We start from the raw sequence: 27,459 nt of genomic DNA, 5'->3' as shown, positions 1-27,459 counted from the left end.
TTGGCCATTCCGTAAACCATTATATTGTTACAGATTAATTACAATCAAGTGCCTTAAATTTGTAAATGATACCCAATTGCTTTTTTATTGTATTGATTTTAATTGAAAGCAAATAAAAATCCATACAATCAAAACAAACTTAACAAAACCCAAATTCAACCCCCACCCAAAAGAAAGAGAGGACAGCCAGCCAATAAAGCAAATCTTTGAAAGGAGCAAGGAAGGAAGAGTATCCTTTTCCTCAATATGGAAGCTTATTCTAAAATGTTATTGATTAGATCCTGTCATATTTTTTAAAAAGTTTTGAACAGATCCTCTAAGTGAGAATTAGATTTTTTCAATTTCAAACACTATAGGACATCAGTTACTCATTGACTTAAAAGTTGTGGGTCGGTATTCTTCCAAGGTAAGTCTACATACTAGTAGTGAGGTCAAGACAATTACGATTTGTTTGACCTTCTCCACTTTAAGCCCAACTGGGAGTACACCAAACACAGCTGTTAATGGGTTATGAGTGACTGTAACACCAAAGCTGTCTGACAGGCATTCAAAGGTTTTTGTCCAAAGTTACCTTAATTTGTTGCACGCCCAACATATGTGGCCCAATGAGGCTAGAGCTAGATTGCAACGTTCACATGTTGTATCTTGACCTAGAAACATTTTGGATAGTTTTAATCGAGATAAATGCGCTTGACAGAAGGTTTTAAGTTGAAAATCTGAGTGTTTTGTGCATATGCTGCTAGTGTATTCTGTGCATGGCTTCCTTCCACTCCTTTTCTGAAATATTAAGTGAAAGATGAGGTGAAAGTGAAAGGAAGGAACTTTAAATGTTTTTATAAATTGTTGAGATGCTATCTGAGTCTTCAAGACTAATCAGTATTTCCTCTAGAATATAAATACTTGGAAGGTGAGGAAAACTGGGAAGGTTCAGTTTAGCAAAGTTTATAGCTTGAAAGTAGTTGTGTTGATGAGAAGTTAAATTTGTTCGTAGGATGGAAAGACATTATTTGTGTAAAAGCCTCTAAATATTTTAATCCCGGATATTTTTCAAACATTAAATACTGTTATGTTTGACAGGATGGTTGGCATGTAGAAGTGCAACAGATAAGAGCTCATCTGTCTTACAGTGCATTCTACATTGGTTCTATAGTCTGATCGAATGAAGAGCAATTGGATTATTAGTGTATTGATGGTAGTTTGTATTTACTGGAGCATAGAGCAAAGAATATACAGAAGTACTGTAAGATTTTAATTCTACTGTATACCAGGCTTGCCTATGTTCATCAATTTGTGTCAATGTCCAGGTCTTTATGGCCTGTATATTTGCTGTCCTGTAATAAAATTGAAAGTTATGCAGTGCCATGCCCCCTTCTGCTTCAGGTCATTGTAGAATCAATGTTTGGATGCGTGGATGTTTCAAATTCCAAATAAATTAGGTTACAATTGAATCTAGTTTCTTAAAAAAAGATTTATTAATGTATATGGGGATGGTTTGAAAGAGAAAAAAAAGTTTGGGAAGGATATGCAATTAATTTCAATGTATTTCATAAAGCCCGCTTCATGGATTCAAATCTAAAAAAGAAAGGGAAACCACACAGAAGCAGTAATACTGCTTTGATGCTGGGTGCCTCCCGCTTACAAAACCAAGTAGAAATGTGCATACGCATGGTCTAAGGTTGCCATGAAAATGTGCATAGCGTTACGTCAAGTTTTGTTTTTATACATCTTGATGTGAGTGTAGAAACGGAAATACACACTATTAAGCCCCAGAACTTTGATCAATGGCATTATTTAATTTCAGTCTTGTTTAAATGGATTTGCTTTTCAAATCATAATATAGTACAGGTTAAATGATACACAAGACATAATACATAAAACATCTTTCTCACTTTAGCCAGTTCCAAGTCTATACCTATACCAGTGGTCATAACACAGGGAACAACCCTGGCTGACATTCATCCACTTGTTGTTTGAACCATCTTATCCTGACCAATACAGAGAGAGGCAACCATTACAGGCCACACTCAAATACAGCTACATAAGCACACACACTTTCTCTCCCTTAATCAACATGCAAGCATCCTTGAACTGTGCAAGGAACTGCACCCTACAGAAACTCAATGAAAATATGGAAAGAGCAATCAAATGATGCACAGAAGACACCTCAACCCACTTTCTTACAGTTCCATCTTATGTAATAACTGCTCAAGTAAAAGGTGTCATTTGAGGGGTGGCAGTGGGATGCCAAACATAAGCAGCAAACAAAAGGATAATTTCCTTCAAAAACACATAAGTTCTGAAGCATTTACGAAGAGACACTAATTTTTGAAAATTACATTGAGGTTAATTTATGAAACAGTGGGTTAAAGTATGTTTCCCCCCACCAGTTAAGCCACAGACCATTGACAATTCTCTTCTCACTTGCTTCCCTTCCCCCAAACACATCACGGTTTTCTCAACATTCTTTTCAGCTGTATTTTGGCAAGGCTATCTTTTTTTTTGGACAGTAGCCCATGACCAGGGCACCCTTGTTGAGCTTGACAAGATCCAGATGACAAACACTGAACAGGAATGTAGTAAACAGTAACTACATTTGGCGTCACTTTATACATTAAGCTAGAACTTTTTTGGAAATGCAACTTAGAATGATTTGTGTTCTACTACTAAAGCAACATGCATCTTTGTTCGCATAAATAAATCATTAACAAAAAACCTCAAAAAATGTTAATATATAAAGAGAAAACATTCTTAGGCTATAAACTAAGTGGTATATTTTGACCACAGTTCTTTGCCTTTATATTTTGTCAAGGAGGATGCATGAATGTAATATTTTACTTGCCAGCCTTGCTGTTAATGTGTCTGTGTGGTAGATTACCTCCAAAATCAGCGAAGAGGTGCTTAAAGAAGCCTACAGCTCAGAGAGGGTGGGATGAAGATTTATATCAGTGCCACTCCCCTCTTCCAGAACTTACAGTTTCTGCAAATACAGTTCTGTAAGTCTCATTCTCAAGCAGGCAGAAGCTGCTGGAATCTCCGCTAAAGGAAATTGCTGAAGAGAAAATAAGCACTAGTTGGAAAGTGACAGGAATTTCCAGTTTCTATATCTCTTATTTCACTCAACAAATAAAACTTTTGAAAGATGTTCTCGGAGTATAATATTGCACTTTTATTGTGCTGAAAAAGAGGACTCGCCTTTGCAGATTTCACACTTTCTTGGTTTGCAGAGAATATAAACCACTGGAGTCCGATTCTAAAAAGCACTTGATTGAATTCTGTGGACTCCATCTTCTCAGACAGCATGCACTTTTTCTTGAAAGCACCAGTTTCTAGTTTTGCTATGATACATTTTCTTACCCTGAGCAGCAATGTCTCCTTGCCATTCACATGTTTCCCAAGCCTGAAATAACGTGCAAGAGGCTAAGCATTCAAAAGAAGCCCAATTTGAAGTTTTTCAGGCAGCACATAACCCACAACAATCACATTGTTAATGCTACACATTATCTGGCATCAAAACCTTTAAAATACAGACCATCCAGTCAAATTACAAACAGAAGTTTACTGTAATCAGTGTTTTGATACCTACAGTAAAATGCATAACATATAGCCCACCCACATTATTTTTGCAGGATAATGCATGGCATTGTAGGTTATTTTATTATTCCAGCCAATAAATGGTACAATACAGAAAAATGAAGAACGATGGTATCTTTATAAAGCTGTAAAATTTTGGGGTGAAAAGGTTAAAAATTAAATGCTGCACCTTAACACAACACTGGTAACAAGGTCAGTTTAAGTATAAAAAATATTGGACTGCTAGATTTCCTACAACTCTTTCAGAGTGAACCAACTATTCACAACAACAGTGTTAAAGGGTGCTTCCCGGACACAGACAGGCAGACACATTTTCCTCCATCACCACACGTTTATTTACAATTATCTATTATTTACAAAGTCCTTACTTGCACCACACCAAACCCTCCCGCAGTCTCCCGAAGTCCAGGCTCTCAACAGCCACTTCCTTCTTCACACACAACACACTTGGGCCTCTCCTCGCCCCCTCTGCATCGGCCTTGTCCTCCTCCTACCCGACTCCAGCCTTGATTGCAGGGTGGCGGCTCCTTAAATAGGTAGCTGGGTGCGGCTCACAATCAGCCACCTGCCACAACAGATAATTGTTGTTGATGTAAACAGTAACAATAAATAATAAACTAATTTTGTTACTGATTAATTGCCATGTAACAAATTACATATAGCGCTTTTTTGACCAAGAGTAACAGCAATTACATTTTAAGATATAGCAAACCAAACGATGCAGATGTAGTAGAGGTTCAAAGAACAAAAAACTCAAAAGTGTGTAGTTGTTCAATTTTCTATCTGGTAAGAAATCTGTGTCTTGCAAGATCTTTAAAATTAGCTTGCTTGGCATGGAAGAAAAACTTTGATGTGTCAGCACCGGAGAAGAAAACGCTTAGGGATAATCCAGCAGCACTCCAAATATCACTTTTTTCTTTTTATTGTGGCTGCTCAAAACCCTTCTATGAAAGTGCAGAATTTGAGTTATCAACAGTAAGCACAATGCAGAACAGCACAATTTCACAATGGAGAACACAAGGTAGGTTATACATGGAAATGGTAGAGTCCTGTTTAATATACACAGAGACAGGCAGTTTGAAAACAGACATGGGTTTCTTTTTCTCAGTGAAAGAAGATTCAGGGATGTAGTGTGGTTGCATTCTAGTCTGACAGGGCACTTTTGACCTAAAATCTGATTGTGGGGTAGCTTTGGTAGTTACGTAAAGCCTGGGCTTAAAATACCATAAACAGCCACAGATAAACTCAGTTTGAAATCAAGTCAGTGAGGTGGGACAAACTCTTGAGGGAAATAACTACAGAGTTTACGAGAGAGAAAAAGACAGAATAATAAAAACAGCATGGAAAGGTGAAAGGGTGACATTGTACTTTGAAAGTGAGTTAAATGAGGAAGTCTAGTGGGAAAGAGTAAATGATGGACTACTTAGCCATGTCCAGATGTTGGTGGGATTTTACAGATTTTTTTTGCTATTAGGATAATTCATCCAACAATTTTGTGGACACTCTTAAATCAACTGCAGAGAGCTACAGTCTCTCAAGTAATATTAAATGCAAGGCAGAAATCAGCCCTAGGTATCCACTGCTGGAGACCCTTGCACACATGATCATCAATCACAAGATATCAAACTCACAAGTTTTTGGGTTGTGGGAGGACAACATACAAACTCTGCAGTTATCAATAGAGATTTCTAATCCTTCTAATCATTTTAGACTGAAATTGGCAGAGCTAATCAGAATGCCACTGCTACTAGCATAATGAAAACGTTTATGCTGTTAATTTTGAGAAACCCTTTGGCTTTTTTATGGCTTATAGCAAACAATAGAAACAGACATTGGATACTAAGGATTCTATCATATTAGTAGAAATTTGAAGGAAAAACTTCAACTAATAGAAAGTAACTGATTTTAAGTGAGAAGATCCCAATATAGTGAAATGCACATTTATTAAAAAAAAAAATTAAATCATAAAATATTTGAACACATTTCATAAAAATGCTGATGTAATTCATTTAGTTATTCTAATGTGGAAGACAAAGAAAAAAGAATAAGAGAGGCCAGGAAGGAAATAAGAACCCAATGAATTGCTTTTTCTTTAGATTATTTTATTTTACTTGACATACTGCTTATAAACGAGAGTATTGTGCCGTATTTGTAAACCATTAAACAAAACATAATACACTCACAGGCTGTGTGTGCACAATCTTCAGTGCCAACTGTGAAAGAGGGTCATTTTTTCCATGCCCTTATTTGGAAAGAATAACATGAGCAGCTTTTGTTAATGTTAAAAGAACGGGTTTGTTTGAAAAGATTGCTAGTAACCACAAGCTTCAAATAAACTGTGAAGTCTGTGTGCTGCCAGGCTGAAAATCGGGATAAACGTCTTTTCATTTTGTTCTGGAATGGTGCCATTCTTGTATTGTGTTACCTCTGGTGGGTACAACAAGTTTCTCAATTGGAAACTAAAACAATACCTTAACCCTCGCCCCCTCTGCTTTCTAGTGATTGCAACACCATTCAGAGTATATAGGGGACTAGAGCAAAGTTGACTAGAGCAGAAGTCATTTATACAGTGCTGGACCAATATTATTTGCAAAAGCAGCAGGAAATTTCACCCCTAAAATACCAAAGAGTGTCTCTACTGTATATAAACAAACATATCCCATGCTAATTGTTCTCAAAAGTACTGTTTGTGCTGCTTATTTCTCAAAGAAAAAATTATGATATATTTTATTTATATAGCACATTTCCCATGCTCAAAGCAACAGTAGGACATACAGTATACAACACTGGAAGCAAATATCTGCCTGAAATACTAAATAAAGATAAATACAGGAAATACAAAGCTTTGAATTAAATTAAAAGACAATAAACCAGAATAAAACTATAAAACCCAGGAAAAATTTACAACATTTGTGATACAAATGCATATCATTTGGAGAAACTGGACAGAGAGGATAAACTGACAGAAGGGTCAGAATATCAGGGTAAGTTAAATGCCTTCCTGAACAAAGTAGTTTTTAGTCGTTTTTTGAAAGTGAATTGAGATGCTTGATCTCATTAGTTTAGGGAGGGTGTTCCAAAATCTGGGTGCAATGGAGCTGAAGGTTCTGTCACCAATAGAGCACAGATTAGTCTGAGGCATAACTAAATTTCCAGAACAAATGGATTTTAGTAAGGAAAGGGGAACATAGTGCTGAAGGAGGTTCATGATGTAGTTTAGTGCAAGGCCATTTAAAGCTTTACACTGTTGGTATTACAATTTAATATTCAGTTCTATTGGGCACAAGGAGCCAGTGAAGTTAGAACAGGATAGGCATGATGTGCTCGCTGTTAAGGGTCTGTGTAAGGACACTTACAACAGAGTTTTGAACCAACTGGAGCCGTGATAACAGATTAGAAGGGGCACCTGCCAGTAGGGAGTTACAATAGTTAATATGGGATGTAATACATGTACATTCCTCAGCATCAAAATAGAATAGAAATGAGCAAACACAGAATCTGTTACAAAGATGGAAATAAGAAAGTTTCTTACTGCGGTATATGCAGGTAGAATAAGAAAGGCAGGAATCAAAAATGACACCATGATTCCTTGCAAAAGAAGAAGGTGATGATCATCACCAAGAGTAATTGAAAATGAGCTTGTTTTCTTGTGTTGCGCTCTAATGATAATTAGCATGACTTCAGTTTTTGTGCTATTTAATTTTAAAAAGTTTAATGTTTCATCCATATTTTAATTTCATTGAGACAAGTTGTAAGCTGAGAAAACTGTGAAGAACTTTTATTTTTAACACTGAAATAAATCTGAGTATCATCCACATAAAAATGATAACCCAGTCCAAAACTATAAATAATATGGTAAAAGGGAAGCATGCAGATACAGAACAGCCGTAGGCCAAGGACAAATCCTTGAGGAACTCCTTGTGTGACTGGCGCGGAACTGGACCTGCTATTGCCAAAACTAATAAACTCTTGCCAATTTGTCAGACCGGACTTAAACCACTGGAGGGCAGTGCCAAATATACCCAGAATGATCCTGACAGTAGAATATCATTAGTATCAAATGCTGCACTAAGGTCTAATAAGGTTCCAGTGTCTGCTACAATAAACAAACCATTATACCCAAAGCAGAGCAGATTTACAGCTCTGGTATGCCCTGAAACCAGACTGAAAGAGTTCCATCAGCTTACTCAAGTTAAGTAACTACTAAGTTGGGAGGCCACAACATACTCAAAAACTTTAGACAGAAAAGGTAAGTGGTAAATATCTTTATGAATACTGTTTTTAGATGAGTGGACATCTTTTCGTGCACAATTATCAGTTTCTGGACTCTCTGTAAAGGGGAACACTACTTATGTCAGCTAATATCAAGATGCAATCACTTTTTAGAATGATTTTGTGCTGTGACGTATGGTGTTCTAGTAAGATGAAGACAGAATTTAATAAATTGATTCTACAAAAACAGTAGTACCTAAAAAAATTAGCCAACAATGTAAGGACATTTCCATTATGTGATACTGGTCTGATGAGCACTGTTCTCTAAGCAAAAGACAGATCCATTCATCATCAAACACAGTTATTTTACCAATTAAAAAAAGCAATACAGAAACAAATCCAAACCAAACTTGGACTTCTGTGTTCAACAGATTTCATGACACATCTATAGATTAGCTTGAAGTAATTTTAGAAAATTACTCTCTCAAATAATTTTCTAACTGGAAGAAGCAGGTTTTAAAACATCTGTTTCATGCCTTCATTTTACCTTTGAGTCATTTTAGCTATTTATGCAGGAATATTCTTTCTATATATCCAAGGACACCAAAAAAAACCCACTATATTTGATTAAGTGACTTGTAAGTGACCTCTTCCAATGTCAACTGATGTGATGTCATCAAAACGTTATTTAACTCATATTTAAAATATAGTCAGTTGCCAAAGTAAACCATGCTGTCTCATCCCAAAATGAAGCAGTCCAGAAATAAAGAACTATTCCTCATCCTGGTGTCTTACAAAGCCTAATTGTAACAAAATATAGCATTATCAAAATGACTTAATCCAATTCAAAGTCACATGTTGCTGCAGCCTATCTTGGATGCATACACCCACACTCAGGTTAGGCCGCTGTCACCACTAACCTACCCTTGATGATGTCTTTGAGGTTGTCGGAAAAACAACCCAAGCAGACAAGCGAGAACTTGCCCACTCTGCATAGACAATGACCAGATACAGGATTTAAATCTAGGATGCTGGACCCATGAGGCAGCAATGCTAAACAGCTGTGCCTCCACACTACCCTAGGCTTATATAATATATACTATATATACATATAGTATAGTATACTGTATATGTATTATTTCCACTAACAGCACTGGATTTTCACACTTGGCCACTGTATCCTATAAATGTACAGTTATAATCCTTCATGCTGGCAACTGAATTGTTGTTAAGTAATATTATTTTTGTTGTTGATGAAGTTGTTGTTTTTGTTGCTGTTTTATTTTATATCAGCCATCATAAGCATCAATGTCAACATTTTTAAGATATACTGCAGCTAAAGCCTATGTCACATTACATGACTTTTAGTCGTGGGGCATTTCAGACTTTAGTAGCTGATCTCTTCGCTGGATCATTTCAATTTAAATGTCTGAAAATTCCTGGGCATGTCTAATTTAATTGACTACATGTCAACCTTTCAGCCCAGTCATTCAACTCCTTTTTGTGACAGTTAATAAAATGCTGCCTTTCAAAGACAGCACTATACAAATTTGTTAACAGCTATGGTGAGTCCAGCCTCAATCTTGGCCCTATTTTTTCCATTATGTCATAGCACATACAACACATGACAATAAATTAATATTTGACTCTGAATTAACTAAAATTCATCCTAAAAAATAAGTTTGATATTTTTAAAATTATTACTTCACAATCATGATAATCAATCATATATTGATTTGACACAAGAAACTGAGTTTTTAAGTGTGGTATTTTTTATAAATTTAAAAATACTTTGTTTGCACAACTTATAATAGGACTAATGGATACACAAGTAAATGAAAATTTCTTAAAATGTACAAAATACATCCACATTAAAGCAACAAACTTTTCAATTTAAGAAAATATGCCTTTTGCATTTATGAGGCATCCATACGATAACAAAAGGAAACTAAAATTAATTATTTTATCATGATTTCCTGAAACTATTTTTCTTGAGATAAAAATACATTTCCTTTTTGCTGGTCTGTTCACAGCCTCCATCATGCATGGAGTTATGACAATCCAACAAGCCCCCCGGTGCCTAGCTATATTCTTCTTATTATCCTACTTTTGCAGTTCTATTTTTTCACCAGATATGTTCTGCCTTGGCTTGTAACAACAGACAGAACTGCATTCACATCATATGATTTGTTTTTTCCTAAACAGCATTTTCTTTTTACCCATTACATTCTGTGTTGTTTACATAGTCTACAGAGTAACATTCACACTGGCTCCATAGTGAAAAGAGCATGTAAGAATAGCATTATACTTTGTACAAATAACAATCAATCCATAAATACATGGAGAGTTTTGCAAGACCTAGTGCTGTGAGGTGAGAATGACAGCTCTGCGCTACCTGCAGAAGCTGGCATTAAAGGAGCTCTGTGAGCAGTGGCAGAAACAGGAGCACTGGGGGGTTGGGGGATAAAGAATGGCCCCATGTATCGATTATCCCCATTGTAAGAAGAAAGAACAGACAAGGAATTTTTTTAATTTATATAAAATGTTTCACGTTAGAACACATTTTAAGTGGAAAATTAAAATATTGCATCAATGTAAAAAAAAAACTAACTTGAAAAATATGCATTTTAACCTTTAATAATTTAGAATTGTCATTTAGTAATTGGGTCAAACAAATGTTTGGAAACAAACCTTTTAGAAAATTCTCATCTTTGACTAATTTAAAACAATGGATTACTTCAGTGTTCTTATAGAGTGTGACGAGTGGCTGGGTGTGGTACCCAGCCGGGACGCCCAGGAGGACCGGAGGAGGGCTTACGCCTCCTCCAGACCACGAGGGGGCGACTGCCCTGGTGGCTTTGGGGACCATGGGAACTGAGCTCAGAAGCTCAACCCTATAGGGGCCCGTGGTCACCGCCAGATGATGCCCCAATACCTACAGAGCCCTGGCCCTCAACGCTTCTGCCACACCCGGAAGTGCTGGGGGGAAGAAGACCAGGGACACCCGGAGTGCTTCCGGGTGCACAGCCCTTACTTCCGCCACACTGGCGGAAGATTATCGGAAGACACCTGGAGCACATCCGGGTGATTATAAAAGGGGCCACCTTCCTCCGTTCAGTGGCTGGAATCGGGAGGACGAGAGACAAAGTCTTGGAGGAGAGGAGTGGAGGCGGACCTGAAGAAGGCATCATTGAGAAGGTCTGGACTTTGGGGGAGTTTTGGGGGTTGTGTGTGGCACTTTGTTTGTAAATATTAGTTATAATAAACGTGTGGTGGTGCTTATTACGATGTCTGCCTTTCTGTGTCTGGGCTGCCTTCCACAAGAGGAACAGACATTTCAGCTCCCACAATGGCAAAGCTAATATTACTCCTTATATGCTGAGAGATGTATTACTAAGGGAGCAACCCTTACAAGGTGTGACGTTCCAGAATATTTTATTATAGGAAATTCCAAGAAAAAGGCAAGAAATGCATTACTAACAATGTACAGTATATTTTGCTGGAAAAGAAAATGCTCATGCACTCCAGTTAAGATAACCTAATAAACAAATATTACTCAGTATATTGCAAAAATATACAATTGGCATAAGAACATGACATAGAAAATGTAAAGATAAGCAGTACAATACATATGGCAAACTTAAAAAATATATTGGAATAAACTGCAACAGCAACTAATCACCTGTAATAGAATTTCTGCATTTAATTAGTGAAATTTTACATTATTCTTTCACATTTTATCTTTTTAATGCTAATGGTAACAGTGATCACCATGAAAATTGACCTACAGCTCTCTGTCATTAAGCATTTTAGGGACTCAGGCCCCTGTGACTCTGAATTGAATATAGCTTCAACTTGTGTAGCATAAAAGTTCAAAAATTATCACTGCCCAAGAACTCACTCAGTGTAGTTAAACAGAACTGGCTTTTACTCTACTTTCAATAAACTCATGTACTGCATTTATTTCTAATTAAAGTAATGTTCTTTATATGCAATGCTAATAGGGATTCCTAAAAAAAAAAAAAAACAGTAAGCAGCAGGCCAAAATGCCGAAATGTATTTCAAATGCATGTAGCATACATACAATAACTGTCTACAGCATGACAAACATGACTTATAAAGTTACAAATCAAAGAATTTTGATTTATCATAAAGATAATAAGATTAACATTATAATGATTCAGTAATAGGTGCATGCTTTATAAATATCAGTATAACAGAAATAATTTTTAAATCATTTATTTTGTGTTTTTGTTGTTCTTAGTGCTTAAAACCAAGACACAGGAGAACCTTGACTAGCAGAGAAATTATTCAGAGAAAACCTTTTTCTTCTGCCTATAACAGGATGTTCGACCTTGGAATATAGAAAACACAATTCTGAAGTGCATCCAGGAAACAGATGGAATAGACAACAATGGCTTACCTACAAAACCCTCTTCACCAACCACCTTCAGTGCAATCTTATCTGCCAAAACGGAAGAGTTTCCATGTGCAATGTTAGCAAAGGGGCCTGCATGCACAAACACTGGAGTGCCCTAATGGAAATTTCACAGAAAAAGCATTATCAGCATTTACCATTTCAACCAAAATTATTACTAATGTGATTATAATGATCCATCATTTTCCACAATATGAGGTTCTCAAAAGTTTATGTTGTAACACATGAATTACATTGTAGGATGTGTCTGTTATTAGTGAAAACAAGATTAGGCAGTTTGGGGGACTGACACAACCAGGACAGACATCCTACATCATAATCTCTGAAGATATATTTTTGTAACTACATACAACCCTCCTTAAATCCTGGAGCCCAAGATACCAAGGCAAGCACACGTATCGTTGTTCTAAAGCTGTTGACTCTCATTTCATGTTTATTTACAGTGGCTAATTTTTACACAAGTACCCACTATGTTATAATGGCAAAACATAAACAGAATTGTGCAATTTCAGCGTAGGTTTTTTTTAAACAGCCTCAAGGTTACTACAAAACCTACAAACATACCACTAATTCTAATAAAGGAGCACTGCTGCATTCAGCATGTATATTTACAGTATACTCATTTTGAACTTGTGCAGTAATCAAGGTATCATTTCAGATATTGAAATGGGCCCTCTATGTGGAATTTGCCCTTCTCTTCATGTTTGTATGGGTTTCCAACAGGTATTCCAACTTATTACTCATTTGAGAGATTTGCATTAATTGGATTTTGTAAATGGACTTAATGTCAATTTTGTGGAATACACATAGTATATTTTCTCATGGGATATTTTCCCACTACAAATTGATCAATATAGTTTGATTTTTTTTGCATTTAGCAAAGCAGGGGATAAATCTTTCCACTTGGGTTTTGATACATAAAATGTTGGTTTAAAAGTAATATGGCACAAAAAATGATGTTTTTTATATGCTACCTACCCATTTACTTTGTAGTAATGGTTGATTGCAGTGATTGTCTGTTTGTGTGTATGTGGTTAAAAACTTTGTGGACACTATAACTTGAGAACAAACGGATCGACTCTTATGAAATTTTGAGGACACTTTGCACTCATTAGATTTAAGAGTTATTTAAGCTTTTTTACAAATTCCAACTATTCAGCATTCAGGGTATACTGTTCAAAGTTTTTAAAGCTGATATCAAAAACCCCAAACCACTGCTCAGAAGTTCACAAAATTTGGCATATGCATTAAGGACTGTGAAAGAAAAACTCAACCTTTGAGTTTTTAATGTTCAGAATTTTAAACACAATAGTCACAGTAAATAAATTCTAATTACAAAAATATTCATCACATTTTATGCCTTTAATAAATTACCACAATATATTTAAAGACGACTAAATGGTGAAAAATACACTTCATTGATACTGCATCTCTAATTACCGGTGCTGTATTTTGGTAAATTCTCACCGTAAACTGTGCTGTTATAAATATGGTGGCAGTCATGTGCTGAACTTATCAGTTTCTTTGCTACATTTTCAGATTTATAGTTGATATTAAATGTATTAATACAGTTTATTTATAACCATATCAACCATATTTTTAGCCATTACCATGTTTAGCTAATCCAGGAATTGCAATAATTGCTTCTCTGTCTGAAAAGCAATCTTTTAATACCCCTATTCTCCTGCCTGTCCTTTCCATTTTGCTTCCTGCACACGGCACATGCAGTATATACAGTACTTTTTCTTTATAGCCCTTATGTCCCAAGACTTGACAAGGTAGGTAGGTGTACCCTTAGACCAGTAATTTTTAAGGTTCCCCTCTTATGGTTGTAAGTTTTCTTTCAAACAAATTTCTTCTGTAATTTGAAGCTTACCTTAATTAAGAAAACTGTTTTCTATGTGTGTGCTAGATAAGTATGAATTAACTATTTTATCTTGCTTTTAATGTGGTATTTTGTTCTCTTTTAATGCTCTGGTTATTTAATCCATTATTAATTAAAAGAGCATAAGTGGGTAACACTGAAGCAACAGCTGTCATCAGGATCATTTCTAGCTATTTTGGGGCGCTAAGCAATTTATGTATTTTGGGACTCACCCCACTTAACCCTTCTATATGAGAGTTTGAGGCCCTGATTTTTTCTCTGCTTGTCATCAACTGATGTTACTTCAATACAATTATACAGAAAACTCCACATACAAACGTGAATTCAAAACCAAATGACAAGACAAGCTATGGCAATAATACACCTGTTATTTGAGTTCTTATAAATGTAAATCTCACATTACTGCACTTTTCTGAATGGAAAATAAAGGAAAGAAAAAGGTCAGCCAGTTAAATAATAAGATCAATTAAAACCATAAAGACTCACTGTGAAACTGGTATAGGTAAAAATGTGAAACCAAAGTGAGAATCCCAGGACTGAACCTGAAAACCACAACTTTAGGCTCTACACAATCCATACTTATAATTTATTTTGGGGGCAGTGTTTTAGAGATTTTAAGAAACAATGCCATTCATACTGCCAACCTTTATTAATCACCTTTTTCAACAAGCAGAGGAATAGAGATTCTGTTCTTACCCTGAGTCATACCTTCCTGTCACACTTCAAAATAACAAATCCAAAAGCATTTCAGTTATTACTGTAAAAACAATGAAATAATAATATCAGTATGTCTCACCTCTAAGGTCTGCATGAGTGTCGGTTTAATTGCATCCTTCATCAAAACTGCAAGAGCTCCAGTTACACCCTGTAAAAGAGATGAAGACAAATTAAATATGACAAAATATACACATTAATCAAAATTAACTCTAAACTATGAATTGCTGCCTCAGGGCTTGTGATAACTATTTTCAGAGATTGTTAAACAATAATGTCTTTACTGTGGGTTCTCTGTTACAGCATCAAATGTACAAGAAACATTAGCTACCTCGTATACCAGATAAACCAACATAATTTTATAATTTAAAATAAAAAGGCACATAGTGAAGAGGATCATTTATTCAGAATTTTACATTCTAGGCTGGAGTTATTAAATGTATTCTTTTGGCATGAAAATGTGTTTTTTATAAACCAATACAGCTTCAGTTTATTGGTTTGTTTGAGTTTTAGCTGCTCACAAATTAATCTTGAACCGGATGGACCACTTTAAATTGGGGCCCAAGTGCTGCCGTGCAGCGGGTGATGCCTCAGCACCACACCAGCTCCGATCCCTAACAAGCCTGATGTCATTGCCTCTCCAGCTCTCAGGATTCTCATTGTTGAGGTCCCGAGTGGCTGGACCAGGCCAATGGGACACCCAAGTAACACATGGCTGCGGTAGATAGCTGGTCATTTCCAGAGGGTGGGACTGGACCATGTGTCTGCCTTGGGGGTTGCCAACTGGGATCCCCAGCTGTTTGTTATGTGAGATGGGTGCAGCAATGTGCTGTAAGTGCATGTTCCCCAACCTGACCTGACAAATTAAAATTCTTGACATTATGGTTAGTGACATTTCTCTCTTTATTTTGAAAACACATTGAGAAGAACACCATAAAACAAACATTCAATTCTATCTGTGTCATATTAATGATAATTTTCTAATGTTCCTGTTTAATCATTAATGAAAAATTTTCTTAGTCAAGCAAAATTCTTTTAATCAGGATCCCTCCACATGCGTGTAGTTTTTGGAGAAAGCAATATTTTAGTCAAAACACTAACAGCTTCTAAAACATCCTGACAGAGAGAGACCCTTCTTGAACTGTGTGACATAATCACCTCCTAATCTGTACCCTTTAATATTCCAGATACACTAACACTTAATTCAGAGAGACTGCAGCGTGCAGTAATTCATTGTCCTCTTTTTGACTAATAATTCTGAGCTTCTTTTTGTAAGCAATTAAAAAAAGAAAATCTTACAATGAAACCTCTGATTTATTATAGCTGCTCTAACTTGATTGTTAGAGTAAAAGTAGGGATTTGAGATTTTCCTGATGAAGTGGATACTTAAATGTTTCAACAGCAATACATTGACAGTGATAAATCTACTGTACTACTACATTATACAACATATATAAGGGGACAACAATGTATACACACTTCAACAAAAGGAAAACCTTTATTAAAGTTTTGATATTAAATTTATACAGATATCAAGGGATGAATTTAAGTCACTTTGACTTCTACATTTACAAAAGGTGGTCAAAATGGTTACCAACTCTTGTCTCACGTGCACATTGTTTGGTAGGCTTTTGTGGAAAGTATGTAAACTGTTCTAACAGCACAGCTGAGGAAGCAGGACTTGTTGCTGTACAAGGCCACCTGGATCTTCTCTTGTGCACATCACATACAGTACCATGGATTTCAAACTTATCATGAATAAGTATGACTGTCAGGCATGTGGTAGCTCTGTTGCAAACTTATGTCTCCATTGTTGTTATACTTCAACAACATTCTCAGATTTAAACCACAACTTTAAAATGGTCTTACGCTCCTCGAGCGATAAATGTATCTCTGCCATTTTGTTTGAGGGTCCTGCCTGCTACGTGGTGATGCTAGCAAGACAGTTAGTAAGACATCTTCTGTGATATGTCATACTACACATTGTTGCCGTAACTCATTTCAACCTCATAAAAGTCCAGAGATAACAACTGTTAAAGTGTGTATACATTTTTTGGCTCCCTTTGTATTATGGGACTAAACAGACCATATTCTTATTGTTTTGTTTATGGTCTGTATTTTACATTGGAAATCAGATCATTAATAGCAAAATTCTTGACTACAGAGTCTCAAGATATGCTCTAGTAACCTTCAAATAGCATTCTCCTTTATTAAATTTGGGAGTGTATAGGCTTAAAAACACCTTTTTATTGCATCATGGATTAAAACAAACTAAGTTCCTTTCTTAAAAGAGGTAGTTAAATCAAGCTCAAGTATAATAAATAATAAAACATTTGCTGGGTTGATGTCTTTTGCGAGTGTGGTGGGGTGTAATAGTTGTATAATTGTTGTCACATACTGTAGTTCCAGAGTCTTAAGCTTCAATTGTTACTGTGTGAAATCTGCACATTTCCTCCATATCTGTGTGGGATTTTCTTCTGATACTCTTATTTCCTCCCAAACCCAAAACACATGAAGGTTAGGTTAATCTGTAGCTCTAAAGTTGCTGTAGTGTGAAAGAGTGCAGGTTTCTACCCTGTCTTCATAAACCATTTCTTTTATCATTTTCAAAATGTTTGCTATGTACATATATAATTTATTTGTGTTTCGAACCTTATCTCTGAAACCAAAGAAGAGTCCTTGCTCTTGGATTTTGTCAGCAGATTTTGTGTTTACACACTGATAAACTAACTGCATAACCCTCTATAACACAACTCCTTCCTCAATGTGCATCATGTGAACAGTGGTGGATTTTTACATGTTTGCTAGATGAAAATTGGTCAATGTTGTTGTACAGAAAATTTATTTCTAAATCTGAACCTTTATTGTATGTAATATATTATTCCCTGTACTAGTTGTTTGCTACCTGAAAAAGCCATTTTTCACATGGGGTACTAGATTTAAAGTACTAATTAAAATTGAATAAAAAATAAGATTAAAATAGTTATTATTAGTGTCAGCTATTTAGACATATTAACATTTGAACATTAAGATATAGCCTATGGAAGTCTGATGTATGCACGAGTGAATGTCTCAGCTTACATTTGGATAATAATGTCACTTAAACATTTAAAGCAACACAAAAAGTATAGTAGTTACATCATGAAATGTATGTAGAATATCAGGCGATGGATGTGTTAGTGTAATGCTTCATGCTAAACCACATTTTAGCCATGCCTTGGCCATAAAGCTGGAGGTAAAAGAAGCAGATTAAGTGTAAATTGAGACTTGCTATTTTCAAGGTCTGGCCTTGGATCATATTAATAGTCAAGTTGAAGAACACGCAAACAGGAAGTTGTTGAAATTGACACTAGAATGAATAACAATTAACTAAAATTAGCACATTAATCACATTTTGGTGTGTTTTTTTAATTCCTAAGTCATATCTCATTACACAATTCCTGAATGATGCCTTGAACATAGGAAAGTGCTCTACAAATAAAATGCATTATTATTAATATTATTATTATGAATTCTTAAATTGTGCAATACAATTATTGGCACTCCAGTTCTCAGGCAAATCCCAGTGCTCTAATGGCCTTTATTTATTTAGTAATCCCACTAAATATCCATCCATCCATCCATTTTCCAACCCGTTGAATCCGAACACAGGGTCACGGGGGTCTGCTGGAGCCAATCCCAGCCAACACAGGGCACAAGGCAGGAACCAATCCCGGGCAGGGTGCCAACCCACCGCAGGACACACACACAAACACACCCAAACATCAAGCACACACTAGGGCCAATTTAGACTCGCCAATCCACCTAACCTGCATGTCTTTGGACTGTGGGAGGAAACCGGAGTGCCCGGATGAAACCCATGCTGACACGGGGAGAACATGCAAACTCCATGCAGGGAGGACCCGGGAAGCGAACCCAGGTCTCCTAACTCCCACTGCGCCACCGTGCCGCCCCCCACTAAATATTTTAAATTTAAATGTACCTGGTGCCCTCTACTGGTGACATTTAAAATGTTTCCCCATCCCCCACATATTCAAAAACCTGACATACTAATCATATGCTTGCTCTGTTGTTTTTTACTGCTGTGCATCACTGTGAATTAGTCATTATCACTTCGTTTCAGTTATGGAAGCAAATACGAAGATTGACTTGATTTTTTTTGTGTGTGATGCTGTAACAGATTTTTTTAAATTTCATTATTTGCGATTTGTTTGTGTAATTTAATTCATAGTTATTAATTCTGAAATTGATTGATCAGTTTTATTTTTTTTTCTTGGGTGTACAATGAGCAGGCATCTGTCATTGAAATGTAAATGTTAATTATGAAGCTAATCTAAGTACTTTCTGTCATCTTGCAATAATCTGTCTTATTTTATGTTCTGGTATTAAACTAACATATTTCATTTAATGTTGAGGTTTTGCATTTTTGCCTGTAAGTACTCAAAAAAAACCCAAAAAACTAACAAACAGTGGTTTTCTCTTCTGATGAGAATACGCTGCTCATACACCTGACTAAGGCAACTATCCCTTTCACACTTTTCTATCCACCTTATTAAAGTACATTTACTTTTATCTGTTAACTAGAGTTATGCATTTCTATTTATAAGTTATTTTTTCCACTTATTTACATTTATTCAACAAGATATTGTTGCATTTCTTTGGGAATTCTTTCTTCTTTTTCTTCTACCTAGTCTGTGCTCCATGTTTTTTGCTGTTTGCTCTAATCATCTTTTTGAATTAAGGACATAAATATTGACATATTTTTACTTCTCTCTGTTTAGCTCTCACTGCTATTTATCACATTTTTAGACTCTTTTCGCACTTAAGAAGCCAACCTTATAGTGCTGCACTGAACAGGTAACCTGCCCTTGAAAATGAATCAGCTAATATGCCCTTTAAAATGATATTTAAAACACTGTGCATCAATATGGGGAAGAGAAAAAACATCTTTGCTCTTCTACATATGTATCCTTAATACATTTTTTGAGGCCTTTTGAATTTTGACAGACTCTCATCCATTAGCTGTCCTCTTTGGAATAATCCTAATCAAAACCCCCGTTCATAATGTTTACTCTAATGTACTGGCCTCCATCATCTACAGTTGAAAAACTTGTCAACTAATCATGCCCAACTGCAGGAACCACACATTATGCCCCACTTTGCAACTGTTAAGGTTATTTTATCAGAGACTCAAAGAGACACTGTTAAGCAGTTCTATGAAATAAGGAAGCTTTTCTTTCAAACAACACTTCATTTCTAACATCCAGAACATTCTTAGACCTAAGGCCTTCACACGACGCAACGCATGCTGCAGCGGACGCTCCTGCTACGCAAGCGTTGAAGTGTTTATACTTGCACGCGTACTTTACGTAAATGTGGAGGAATCTGCCAGGTGGCAGTGCGAGATATTATCACGGTGAGAACATGTTCGGCTTCTCTGTGTTGTGAATTGCCTAGAACACCCATTAAATTCCGATGACACCTTACCACAATATCTCTGAAAAGGATGTTTATTGATTAAATCCAGGGATGTGTCCATTCTAGCAAGCATTGGGCACGAGTGAGAAACAATCCCTGGACGATGCCTCGGCTCATCGCAAGATGAATACAAGCACACACATACACTAGCGTCATTTTAGCGGTACCAAATCCCCAAATCGGCATATCTTTGGAAGGAAACTGGAGCACACTGAGGAAACCCAGCAGGAAAACGTGTAAACTCCAGGCAGGGAATATCAGCGACATGACTCCCTGCAAGACAGCAGCGCTAATGCTCCACCACTGTGTCACCCCATGTGTGTAATTATTAACAGTATTCATTATTTAAACGAAATTACCGATTTATCTGTAAAATGTAATCTACATACTTTAATGTTTTTCATCATGAAAGTGATATCAAGTATAAATCTAAGGATTCTAAATGTGCAGAGAGTTGGAATATCATACATTTAATGTGCTCAGTGTGGCGATCTATTGCTGGCGATTCGCTGTTGTCAGGACCAGAGGAAGCCCTAGAAAAAAAGATAGCACAGAAGACGGTATGTGAGAATTTTAAAACGTATCGTGTCATTACGATTGGGAATATGCGACGCTTGAATATAAAAGCACCGTGAATATATCTGTATGTCAGCATTTTGCTTCACCACATCTAACTATTTATCAAATATCGCAGCGCGCACACCTATCTCGTGGGATCCGCAAAGCGGCTTTCTGTCACATGTAGATAGTAAACAGAGACTCTGACGTCACATTCCAACTTTTAGCACACTGCGCCCCCTGACTTTTTGCTGGTACTGCAACTCGCGCACGCGTTGCGTTAATTTCTGAGGACCTGCTCAGAGGACGCATCAAATGAACGCTCAGAACGCGTGGCGGCCATGATGCGCGTGCGTACGCGTTCTGAGCATGAAGTATAAATGAGCCCTTAGACTGCAGTATTTTTCTTTATGCTCACTGCATTCTGAAATGTCTTTTATTGAGGGGAGGAGAAATTAATATTGCATGTTGTATTAATGATATATTGATATACCCTTGTGTTATCCAGTAATTCAATAAATGAATTTAAACACACATTGGTTTAGATAAAACAAAAAAGACAAACAAAACAACAAACAAATAAGTTACCAAGCAGAATTTTGCAAATAAAAATTTAATGTTCAATGAGAAAGAAACTAAGTATTAAAACGCTTTAAAGACATATATTTATACACTGTAAACATAAATTTTAAGTAGTAGCAAGCTTAAAAAGATATGACTACCCTTATATTTGCATTATTATTTGTGTTATTGGACATTATGCACAAATACTGCGATCAAAAGTGGCCATCTTAAACACACGTACCTATGTCCAAGTACACACACCCAAAGATTTTCTGCCACATTCTAAAGATACACGTACAAGGTTAACTGACAACTTTAAAATCGGTCCTGCATGACTGAGGGTGGGAGTGTGCACAAGAGAGGGTTCCCTAAGATGAAGGGTACCCCATCTCCACTATTAGCCCAGTATGAGAGCTGGCTATCTCTGATCCTGAACTGTTAATTAATGTAAATTTATATATCTGACAATAATAAGAAGAGGCAATTGCAATAATAAAGAGTTTAATATTTTGTTGACATGTTATTATGCTAATTTTAAAAGTTCCTTTGTGTTTTGTAGATAAGAATTTTTTATTATTAAAACTGATTGCTTGATTATGGATGTGCTTTTTTAGGTTAATGTGACAACATTACCAATCCATTTTTTAAAGAATTGTCCTCAACAATAATTTCTAAAAATGACTTTGCTAGTTAAAGATATTTATTTTACAAACAGGCATGTAAATTATTAAATATGTACATAAAACCATGGCCTTACTTATGGTGGTTATAAGAACAAGCTCTCGGGATTCTTAAACACAAATCTGGTTGCATGGCAATTCCTAGCTTACTTTTTAATCTGCTCCAAATGTCTTTGTGTTTTTTTGTTCAGGCTTATGAGACCTATACCCAAAGAACAAAAACAGGAATAACAAGGAATTGGGAAATAATTCTTAAGAAATATTTTCCAAGAATATCCACTATACAAGAACATTCAAAGCAAAAATTATACTTAACAATCACTTTTAAAGCTTTCAAAGCTAAGAAAATCATGACATTATACCACGGAGAACTAAATTTTATACAGGTATGTAACAACAACAGAGTTCAGCTCTTGAGGAAATTAGGCACAGATGTGAAACGGCAGTCACCAGCACAGCTAGGTCACCAAAACCAGATGTTAGGCATTCCATCAGAATCGCAGCTCGTTTCCAGGTGCTAAACTAGGTATCCATGAGCCCTTAGCCATTCCATAAAAATTAAATATTGACTTTTCCTTATGATTGACAGATAATTAACTGTTTAAGGCAGGCACTCTTGATTGAAGAAATGAAGCATAAACATCAGCTTTCATATTTAGTTACTTTTAAAATACCTCTTAATAAAACTGTCCTCTGTGTCAAAATTTCACTTTTAACTTAGAAAAATTAAAATTACAGTGGAACCTCTAGATACGAGTTTAATTCGTTCCAGCACTGAGCTTGTATAGCGAATTTCTCGTATCTAGAACAAACTTCCCCATTGAAAATAATGGAAATCCAGTTAATCCGTTCCGCACCCCAAATATATTAACATAAAAATCAATTTTCCTAACAAATAACACTGATAAATTATATATACTGTAGTCTACCTTTAATAAATAACACTGGTAAATAATATAACTGATTATTACAAGAATCAAAACAGGTGTCCAAAGTGCAGTAGAGCATTCAATAAATCTTTAAATAAATAATCCTTAAAACAGTTGTGAAGTGGAGGTTTAAAATACACAAGAATAACAATCCTTTAACACGAGGTTAAAACGTCAAAAGGATGCCGTCTTTAAAAAACAGATGACAATCCCCGGTGCTTCTTCTCTGTTAGCGTCTCACCTGCGGGCTCTGCAACAGGCGAGACACTCTTAATGCAGCTGACCTTCTCTACACCGTCCTGCTTCAGCTGTTTGGCTCGCCTGTTCAGCTCACTGTTCAGCTACACGCGAGCCTGCACTTACTCACCCGCCCGCCTGCCTGCCTGCCTGTGCGCTCTCGCTCTCTCTCTTTTCTTTTACTTTTTCTCCCCCTTAACCGGCTCGCGCTTCTCTATACAGGTACTCGTCGACATACGACCTATGCAAGTTACGACTGTTCGACTTTACGACGCGTTTGACTGTTTCCCCTGCCAGCTGTTGGCAGCGCCAGTTTCCCGCACTCTCAAGTCTCGCTACGCAGCAGTAAAAATATACGCAGCAGTGTTGCCCCACGTGTGTTTGTGTCTTGTTGTTTTGGCAATTTTCGATAATAATATAACCCTAACATATAACCCTATAATATTAACACTAATAGCAGCTTTCTACTCAAAACGGCAAACTTGAGAAGCTGCCAGCATCAAACCCAGAAGCTCTTGATTGGGCAGTTCTTAGGATTGCACTACGCAAGCAGTCGCATCAACTGCTTACCGCAACCTGCTTTCTTTTTTCTTCTTGAATAAAAGCGCACTTGTTCTGTTATACTTGAACTTGTGAAAGTGTTTATTTGATATTTGGACTTCAGGCTTCACACCAGTCATTCTCAGTCACACACACCACTCACATCCACATCCACAGTTATCCCAGTCTCGTTCGTGCACAAGTTTTATATACAATCATCACATTCAAATGTTAACAGTTCCCACACACAACTGCTGACTCCCAATCAAGAGCTTCTGGGTTCGATGCTAGCAGCTTCTCGAGTTTACCGCTTTGAGTAGAGAGCTGCTGTTATTGTTAATATTATACAATAAAAACATACATTTGATTTACGTCTGTAACAACCGCTGTAAATTTATAGTGCTTGTCAAAGTTAGCGTTCACACTCGCCCCGATATGACACTGCTCTTTTCAAATAAAGACGCGCTATAACAGAGGTGAACTCAGATCAGAGAAAACAGAAGCCCTCCCCGCAAGAAATGTCGACTCACAGTGTATGAATGGCGTATGGAAGAAGTGTGTTAAGCGTTATGTAAATACTTTTGCTGGATTTAACAGTGAACAAGAACTTGATGAGATTCGTGAAGAAATAGTGAAACTGTCAAAAGACCTTTCATTGGAATGTGAAATGGAAGATGTCGAGGAGTTGCTAGACCGGGAATCAGGTGAACTTATGAATGAAGAGCTGATAGAATTGGAAGAAGAAAGAGTGGCGGAAGAAGAAACAAGAGAATTGGAGTAAGACGAAGAGGAGGAGGTGCCACAAACAATGTTCACCACAAAGGGATTGTCAGAAGATTTATCTCTACTGAATAAACTCCTCGCTCATTTTGAAAAAATGGACCCAAATATTGAACGATTTGCGAGGATTGAACGGATGGCACGCAACACATTTCGTCCTTATTGCGAAATTTATGAAGAGAAAAAAAAACAAACAATTCAGACGAAGCTCACTATGTTTATGAAAAGAGCAACTCCTCCCATCACCCCGTCCGCAGCCTCGCCTGATCTGATGAAGGCGATATCGACAACCCGCAGCCAAGCACCAGTGGTGCCAGGAATTAAATGTACAGTACAGTATTTCTTGTTTTGTACGTTTTCCACATATTAAACAAATTGTACTGTAGTATGCTGTGTTTGTCTTAGAAAGTAAGAAAATGTTGATAAAATATTACTTTAAGATGATTACAATATTATTACCCAGTCTAATATTCTTACCTTAAATTAACATAGGCCGACTTACGTCCAGATCAACTTACAACCAGTCAGTCGGAACCAATCGCGGTCGTAAGTCGACAAGTACCTGTATATGCGGGGAGGACATGGCAGCTGCAGCCCATCAGCCACAGGAACAATCATGGATGTGGGCAGTTTCCCACCTGTGCACTTAAGTGAGAAACGCAGACACCGCAGATCGCGGCTCGCTACTGCTACCACGCCCCCTCGCTAAGCCGCGAGCTATACCCACAGCCTGGCTCGTGGCTCGTTACGCGAGCCAATGCTCGTATTTAGATCTGAATTTTTCGCTCATACTTTCCTCGTATTTTGAATTTCTCGTATACAGAGGTGATCGTATCTCGAGGTTCCACTGTACTTAAAAAAAAAAAAAAATACCAAGAAGATATATTTTTTGAAAATAATGCATGTATCTAAAAATGTGGATAAGTATAGATTTTTTTTTACTTGAGAGATGACCACCTTTATATTTCAAGTTATTAAAGTGACATTAGGATATCTTCCGTCAGTGATACTGCACACTCAAGCAACGAAATCTAAGCTGTGTCATAGTTGTCCTACCTTCAAGTGCTTCTAAGTCTAATTTCCTCTCTTTTCAAAAACGAACCAAGTATATGTCAAAATTTAGACACCAAGAGGTGACACCACACCAAAGGTAGTCAACAGTGATGGAGCAAACAATATCCTTCCAACCATAATCACGTGGGGTAGCTATAAAGCTTTAGTTTGGATGAAGGGTGTCAGTTCTCACACTAGTGCTAAGCACAGCAGAATTCTATGTGGATGGCACTACATTAATTTGGCTGCTAATCAAGTATTTTGACATCACGAACAATTCAGTCAGATCTGTGCACGACTTACCTCTACAAAATCAGATGGGTTTATTTTGTGTTAAGTTAAGTAATAGTGGCAGGATGTTGTCTGTGTTTATGACAGCTGACAATCAATGAGCGCCTACCTGGAAGTATAATATATAAAATCCACTGCAAAAACAGAAGAATGGGAATCCTCAGCCAGGGATGCTGCCCTCTAGTGTAACGGGGGAGCAAATAGTCATCACAGGTTAACTCCACTTGTCCTTCCATCCCACTGTCCCCCTGGCCGAGTATGATTCTTTGGTCCAACCCTTTAGGAACTCCTGAATGCCCTCTTCTACACTGGCATCTATTACAAGATGTAACTGTATTTTACCTGTAAACTTGTTACACTACTCTGAGCCTCAACTTAGTGACAAACATTACACAAAAGCAAACTTTCCCTCAGGTCATCTGCCACAGTCGCGTTGTCCTGCCAGCCCATGTCCAACTTGAGTTGCATTTGATTTCCTACCTGGAAGTATAATATATAAAATCCACTGCAAAAACAGAAGGACCATGGGTGTTTATAACCATGCAAACATAAGACAAACTCATCTGTCTCATGCCTTATGTTTATTGTACCATGACAGAACTGAAAAAGAAAAATAAAAGGGCAGAGATTGTGGCTAAACTCAACATACCGGGAAAACCTTTGTACAAGAGCTGGCCCTGTCAGCCATCACATTACTTGCCTGTCAGCATGTAGCAACCTCGCACAATTTTGGAAATTTGAAACTACACTGAAAAGTCATTGTGGAGTCATGTAATTTGTTATCTCTTGATATCCTCAGGCAACAAGATCAGCAACTGTAGTCGTTAAAGTATATGTCCAGTATTTTTCAAGTTGAAATTATTTCATGACTGACATGCTATATGAGCATTTACCACACAAAATTGTGTTCTAAAGTTAAGCGTAATTTATAAATTTAAAATAAATATCTTGCCAGGAATGGCACTTTACATTGTAGGCTAAGGGACACGGAGAAAAAGCTTAAAAAACGTATATCCATTTTAAAATACTGTACAGTGATCCCTCGCTATATCGCGCTTCGCCTTTCGCGGCTTCACTCTATCGCAGATTTTATATGTAAGCATATTTAAATATATATCGCGGATTTTTTGCTGGTTCGCGGATTTCTGCGGACAATGGGTCTTTTAATTTCTGGTACATGCTTCCTCAGTTGGTTTGCCCAGTTGATTTCATACAAGGGACGCTATTGGCAGATGGCTGAGAAGCTACCCAGCTTACTTTTCTCTCTCTCTCTCTTGCGCTGACTTTTTCTGATCCTGACGTAGGGGGATTGAGCAGGGGGGCTGTTCGCACACCTAGACAATACGGACGCTCGTCTAAAAATGCTGAAAGATTATCTTCACGTTGGATACCTTCTGTGCAGCTGCTTCGTGAAGTGACATGCTGCACGGTGCTTCGCATACTTAAAAGCACGAAGGGCACGTATTGATTTTTTTATCTGTCTCTCTCTCTCTCTCTGTGCTCCTGACG

The 27,459-nt window shown here is 37.0% G+C and overlaps 1 protein-coding gene across 1 annotated transcript in view; it reads right to left on the bottom strand.

The window, feature by feature from the left end:
* Nucleotides 1-27,459, bottom strand: part of mthfd1l (methylenetetrahydrofolate dehydrogenase (NADP+ dependent) 1 like) — a 372,644-nt gene that overhangs the window by 186,490 nt on the left and 158,695 nt on the right. The window contains exons 19-20 of the mRNA XM_028797690.2: nt 14,923-14,991; nt 12,227-12,338 (exon numbers count right to left, since the gene is read on the bottom strand). Of these exons, the coding sequence (XP_028653523.1) occupies nt 12,227-12,338; nt 14,923-14,991 (181 nt within the window). The remainder of the gene's footprint in view (nt 1-12,226; nt 12,339-14,922; nt 14,992-27,459) is intronic.

The sequence above is a fragment of the Erpetoichthys calabaricus genome, chromosome 3 (assembly GCF_900747795.2).
Source record: "Erpetoichthys calabaricus chromosome 3, fErpCal1.3, whole genome shotgun sequence".
NCBI classification, from domain to species: domain Eukaryota; kingdom Metazoa; phylum Chordata; class Cladistia; order Polypteriformes; family Polypteridae; genus Erpetoichthys; species Erpetoichthys calabaricus.
Note: the sequence above shows the minus strand (reverse complement) of the source record. Positions and strands in the feature narration are given on the sequence as shown.